General features: G+C 33.0%; 1 protein-coding gene across 1 annotated transcript; it reads left to right on the forward strand.

Moving 5' to 3' along the window:
- Nucleotides 1-2,825: 2,825 nt before the first annotated feature.
- Nucleotides 2,826-7,024, forward strand: LOC114284603 (NAD(P)-linked oxidoreductase superfamily protein). The gene is made up of 5 exons (XM_028227547.2): nt 2,826-3,205; nt 3,388-3,616; nt 4,564-4,863; nt 5,460-5,588; nt 6,528-7,024. The coding sequence occupies exons 1-5, from the start codon at nt 3,036-3,038 to the stop codon at nt 6,657-6,659; spliced, it is 960 nt and encodes a 319-aa protein (XP_028083348.2). The 5' UTR covers nt 2,826-3,035; the 3' UTR covers nt 6,660-7,024.
- Nucleotides 7,025-7,031: the final 7 nt, after the last annotated feature.

Raw genomic sequence — 7,031 nt, forward strand, 5'->3', positions numbered from 1 at the left:
CACCACCGCCGCTCTAACATTACTGTCTCGTCATCGCCTCGTAAAGACCGATGCAGACGGCAGAGCAAGAGCGCCACCAACGAGGACCTTGACGAGCTCAAGGCTTGCATTGAACTCGGATTTGGGTTTGATCAATTCAGTAATGATATGTCGTCATTGTACTTGTTATCTTGTTCGAATAGATCAATTTTTACCCATGGATTTTGGTTAAAAGCATTGCAGCAATGTTATCTACAATCAGCTCCAGAAGGTGTTGGATTTATCTATATGTGTGTATGTGCTTGGGTCTATGTTTATTGTTTGTGCAAATTGGAATTGTAGTAGATCATTCTGTTAAAACATAGATAAATTTGTAAGCAAATCAGATAATTTTGAAAACACAGAGAAAATTGTTACTGAAGAGTCAATAGTGAGTAAAATCTAACTTTGTGTTCATGAGCTGGATTTGTGTATTTTCATGCCTAAACCAGAGAAATTCTCTTATCTGTTTTTTTTTTAATTTTTGTTCAATTTTCTCTGGTTTGATCAAAACACAATTTTTCTCTACACAATTTTCTCCGGATAGAGCCACACAAATCCACACAAATTTTCTCTAATACAATTTTTCTTTGGATAGAGCCATACAAAGTCACACAAATTTTCTCTACACAATTTTCTCTGAATTTCTTTGGTACTCAGATAAATTTCAATTTCTCTGGTTTAAACTCAGAGAAATTCTTTGGAAAGTCCAGAATTTCTCTGGGATTGAATTTTCTCTAGATTGATGTTGAGAGACCTTAGACATTATGAAAATATTAAATATCCTTTATACTATAAAATCTTAACACCAGGTTTTTTTTTAGCCTGATGAAATTTTCATTAAAGTAAGGAAGCCAAATGATATTTACAACGAGATCAATTCAGTACAAAATTTATATTAAAAAAAAATCTAATTCAAAAATAAAAGAAAAATCCTCAAATAAAGCACAAGGTAGAAGCTATTGTGTATATCACGATGCAAATTCATATTGCGAAAACAGAAATTGATCATAAAAGTTTGACAATAGAATGAGTCAATGATGAATATATAGGCTACATTCACATAGAAGATATATGAGTGTTTTGAAAAGTTAATAAAAAATTAATTTTTGATTTTTTATCAAGTTTTTAGCTTTTCAAAAAGTGATTTGGGAAGTTGGTAAAAAATTAACTTTTTGGTTTTAGTTTAATATTTATTTATGATGTCAAATCCAATTAAAATGACTAAAATATCCTTACCCAACATAAGAAATTAGATTTTTTATTTTTTTGTCATAGGTCCTAATTTATAATTTTATACCTGTGTTTTTGACACTTCCCAAATCATTTTTATTGCGTTTTTGACACCTGCATTTTTAGACATTTTGTCAAAAAAACGTGATCTTTTATTTTGTTCCCAAAATGGCTCCTAAGTAACAGTCACACCAAAACAAAGACAGAAAAACCCAAAAAAACAACAAACCCAAAACGTCGAGGTAGAGGTGGCGGCGGATCCAGCTACCGCAAGGAGTAGGTAAGGGGTGGAACCAAATTTCATGGTGTTGGGAGAGTGGCAAATCTGGTAGGTGGTGACCAATCAGGAGGCAGTGTGATAATGGTAGCGCCAGAGTAAGGCAGAGGAAGAATGAGAAGGCGAATCTGGTGAAAGTCATGGCGGCAAGTAAAGAACACCTCACAAAAAAAAATGAGAGAAGTTGAGACAAGATTGTAAATTCACTCCGTGTTTGTCTTGCTATTGAAACATTTCGTCTTTTATAAGTGCTTGTTAAAAAAATCATCAATATTAAAAAATAAATAAATTGATATAATTATCACATTTACCTTAAAACAATGAAGGATTATTTTCAAAAATATACTTATTACTCTCTCTGTTTTAAAATAATGATTTTTTTTTTGGAGAATGTAATTTTTTTTTGTAGTACAATTATTATATTTAAAAAAAATTGATTTTCTAAAATTACCAATTGATAGTATATTTTTTTGGAGAATATCAATGTCATAATTATACTTTTTATGTTGTTAATAAATTTAAATAAAGGATAAAATGAGAAATTTATATTATTTTTGCACTTAATTTTTGAAAAGAAACTAATATTTTGGAACAATAAAAAATAAAATAAAGAACTAATATTTTAAGACGAAGGAAGTAATTATTAATATTTTTTCAAAAAACAAATGGCATCTAACATCATTTTTAAACTTTGGAAAATAACAATTTAGTGTAAGAATATAAAAAAATTACAAATCAGTTGAAAATTTTATAAAAATTAATAATTAAAATTCTAAATTTTTTCATACATTTGTCAAAATTAATTTTTTTTTTAAAAAAAAAATCTATCCCCATTGATTGTGCTTGAGTTAAAAACTAATTTTTCAACTTTTTATCACATTATTTTTCTTAAACTTCTTTTTACATATATTTTTAAAAAAATTAAAAAATTAACTCTTAACCTCCTGAAAATAAGCCTTTGTAACTCCAAAATATAGGATGTGTTTGGTTTATGTTTTGACACATGTTTTTTTGGAAGAAAATTTCCAAAAACATGTTCAGTTACAAATTTTTTTGAAAAAATTTCAAAAATTACTTTTCTTTCTATTCTATTGCACATCAATCAATCATTTTATCTATTCTCTCTCTTATTCTCAATCATTTTTTCTCTTTCACACACATCTACTCATTCCAAAAATATTTTCAAAATATACAACTAAACCAACAAAAAAAAATTTAAACTATCTCTCCGATGTTTTTTAAAAAAAATTTATCTCAAAATGTAAACTAAATACACCCATAAAATTTAAATATATACTACCATTAATAAAAAATTTAGTGGTAATTTTCTGGGAACTTTCTGATTCCTTGACTCTTTCTTCCCAAAATCATTTTCCATTACAGTTACACTAGTCTTTCTTTCCCGAGAAAATCATTTCACTCTCCCTTATCTTGTTCCGAGCCCCACTCCTCTTTCTCATTCCACTCCAACACTGACGCTAGAAACCCAGAGCCCTAGAAACTAGAAATGGCAAACCTTGAGCTCCGATCACTCGGAAACACAGGCCTCAAGCTCAGTTCCGTTGGCTTCGGGGCCTCACCTCTCGGCAACGTCTTCGGGCCTGTCTCCGAGGACGACGCCTTCGCCTCTGTCCGCGATGCTTTTCGCCTCGGCATCAATTTCTTCGACACCTCTCCGTACGGATTGTCTCTCCGTGTATTTTTTGATGTGTTCACAATTTGGGTTTTTTATTTCGTTTTCTGGGTTGATCGCATTCAATCACAAAAGATTGTCTTTCTTGAGTTTTTTTTATTTTTTTTTTGGATTTGTTCACGATTTGGGTTTTTGATTTTGTTTTCTGGGTTTATACTTTTTCTAGGTATTATGGAGGAACAGTGTCTGAGAAAGTATTGGGTAAGGCACTGAAAGCTATGGGGGTGCCGAGAAACGAGTACATTGTGTCGACAAAGTGTGGGAGGTATGTTGATGGCTTTGATTTCAGTGCCGATAGAGTGACTAGGAGCATTGATGAGAGCTTGGATAGGTTGCAGCTTGACTTTGTTGATATACTGCAATGCCATGATATTGAATTTGGGTCTCTTGATCAGGTGCTTAACTCTGGGTATTACTGAATTCAGAAATCAATGTCTTGGTCCTCTTTCTTTTTGATATGATGAGTCTCTTGATCTGATGCTGAGTTTGAGTTGCTTGATCAGGTGTTTTATACTGCGTATTAGCATTTCCTTTATAAATTGGGGTTTTCTTGATGGGTGCTAATTTGTGTATGCCTGCTGATGTATTGAATTCACATAACTTAGTTTCAGCTTTCCAAGCTTTCCTTTTGCATCTCTGGGTCGCGTTGTGAACTGGCATTTCTTAAGTTCTATTACTAATTTACATAAAAAAATGGATGAAGAGAAACCAGTAATACCCAGTTCAGAGAAGGAGGCAAAATAAGTTCTAATAGAACTTAAGATCAATTGTGTTCTCTTGATCATGTGCTGATTTGGGTATTACTCGTTTTGTGAAATGAAAAGATTTTGAAATATGTCCCACCCGAACCAACGTGTACAAGTAGTGAAGAACTATAGAGAACTTTTCTTGGTTGTTGACCAGCGGAAAGCATGGGAGAAGGATAAGATTTCACTTCTTCACAAGCGAAGAAAGAGAGACTAGACAGAAAGAAATAAGGATCTTCGACCAGACCGATCTACTACAAGAGGTGAAAGCACTTTGTTGCTACTGGCTTTCAATTACCTGATCTGGATATTACTGGTTTCTCTTTATCTGATCTGGGTACCACCTGATCAAGCAACAACAATTGATCCAAGTTCTATAATCTATTACTATTTGTTTTTGACACCTACGATGAACTGGGTATTATTGGTTTCTCTTTATCTATCTTTTTAGATTTTGAGAATAGATTTTTTTTCCACCCATCTTTTCATGTTTTTGATGTGGCCTGTGGAATCTCTTTCATTTATGCAATTTTCGCATTTGTTGTTGAAAAAGTAATTGTGAAGCTTTGGTTGGTTTGTTTTGGTTATATGAACAGATTGTGAATGAGACTATTCCTGCTCTTCAAAAACTAAAGGAAGCAGGGAAGATCCGATTCATTGGTATTACAGGACTTCCGCTTGGAGTTTTTACTTATGTCCTTGACCGGGTGCCACCAGGCACAGTTGATGTGATTCTGTCATATTGCCACTATAGTATTAATGATTCAACTCTGGAAGATCTACTGCCTTACTTGAAGAGCAAGGGTGTGGGAGTGATCAGTGCTTCTCCTCTTTCAATGGGGCTTCTTACAGAGCGTGGCCCTCCGGAGTGGCACCCAGCTTCACCTGAACTCAAGGTCTTCCTTTTTCTTATATAATCTGGTTTTTCTTTTCTTAACGGTTTTTCAGCATTTCCTCATGACCTAAAGATGAATATGTTGTTTAGTTAATTTCATCATTAGTTCGTGAAAGTTGATTGCTAGTAGCTAGTAGGGCAGAACTATCAAAGGGTACAGAAAGATGGTTAATTTTGTTTCTCTTTTTTGTTTTCCCATCACATTGGTTCTGTAATCTAAAAAGAATGGGTACTTATTGAGGTGTTGAGGCCTAGAGGATGTCACCAGTAATGGAGCTTGTCAGTTGGTCATTTTATCTGGCATTACTAGTTAGATTACTTGACTGAGATGTAGCATACTAGATGAAAAACAAATATCTGCTCATTGTTCCAATATATGGTTTATATATCAAGACTTGATACCGTTCACAGCCTGTTAAGCAGCAATATTAAGAGTCCGATTATAAACTTCTGTTTTGGGGCTTTGTAATGTTCTTCTGTTGCTCTTATGTGTTTTCTCACTTATAAATGGGATTAGTCTTATCTAAATCCTGCTCTTGCTTTTGATTCACCTAAAACTACAACTACTTGATCACTTGCAGTTGTTTTTCCTTTCAGGCTGCATGCCAAGCTGCTGCTGCTTATTGTAAAGAGAATGGGAAAAATATATCGAAGTTAGCTATGCAGTACAGCTTGTCAAATAAAGATATTTCTTCTGTACTGGTTGGCATGAACTCTGTGAAACAGGTTATGATTCACCATTGTTCTTTATTGCTACAACTTCTCCTGTATAGAACCATATGTTTCAGATTTCCTCGAATTTCTTTATCTCAGAGCCTTAAATCCTCTTGCTTACCCCATGTATAACACGTTCATTCTTTAGTAAATAAACGTCCAATTCCATGAAATTGTCTGAAATTAGAACCGTTGCAAAAAAATAAATAAATAATATCAACTCTGATAAAGTCAGACCGAAGAATATCTTGATGTTTCTTCTCCACAATGAATGTCCAAATTTGTATACCAAGGTTTGTGATTGTGTTAGTAAAATTGTTAGTGTCCCAAGCATCGTTGAAAAATAGTATCAAATTTGAAGAAGTTAGACAGAAGAATATCTTGATAACTCTCCTTTGCAACACTCCATACATACCAATTCTTAAGTGATGATAGTTGCTGATAACCATTCTATGGTTTGATTATAATCAAGATTATTTGTGACTGTTGATTTCTGTCATGACTTTTTCTCCATATTTTTGCTATCCAGGGTTTTTATTTAATATAAACATACATATTTCTTTTTTAATTGACTGCTTAAGAAAATATTTCCATACTCTGTTGAGAAGAATATAATGTGTACTAGGGCAGGTGAATTTGGTGTTAGTTTGTGTTCATGCAGATAGCTGTGAGAATTAAAAAAATAAAAAAATAATAAAAAAATTTAAAAAATGGTAAAACTGAAGCCATTCATATTTTATATTCATGTTTTCTAGGGCATTTATGTTTATACTGTGTGCATTTATGTTTATACTGTGTGCATACCATGGATTCTGCACAAAAACCTTGGTCAGGCAAAGGCTACTCGATTGGAAATTGTAGAAATCAAGTAGTGCATTCAATGGGAGACACTAATCACCAATTCAAACTTCTTAACATGTTTATGACATTTAAATGTTTTTCAATACTCAGGTTGAAGAGAATGTGGCTGCTGCTAAAGAACTCGCCATGTTTGGGAAGGATGAGAAAGCTGTGTCAGAGATTGAAGAGATATTAAAACCGGTGATGAATCAGACATGGCCTAGCGGTATACAACAAAGTTGAGATTGCTTTTTGAAAAGTAACCTACCCATTCACATCTTTCCTTATCCTTATTCATGCTTTTGATTTCACTACCTTGCTCCATTTATTATAAACTATTTACACTCGTAGCGACAATAAATATTATCATCCTCTAGGGGCTAAGACCCTTGTAATTCCTTATCCTTATTCATGCTTTTGATGCGGTTGTAAAATTCATTTGTTATTGTAAAATATGCAGAACAGGAGATGAATAAATTGAGCTCAATCTTGTAGGCCTCGTTTGGAGACTTAAGATTTTAATAAAAAAATTACTATAAATTGTCACATTATTTTCTCTATTTTTTTACAAATTATTTTATATAGAACTGTTGCCAATAACCTCCTCACTCTCAG

This window comes from Camellia sinensis, chromosome 2 (assembly GCF_055761805.1).
Source record: "Camellia sinensis isolate YWXY chromosome 2, ASM5576180v1, whole genome shotgun sequence".
NCBI classification, from domain to species: domain Eukaryota; kingdom Viridiplantae; phylum Streptophyta; class Magnoliopsida; order Ericales; family Theaceae; genus Camellia; species Camellia sinensis.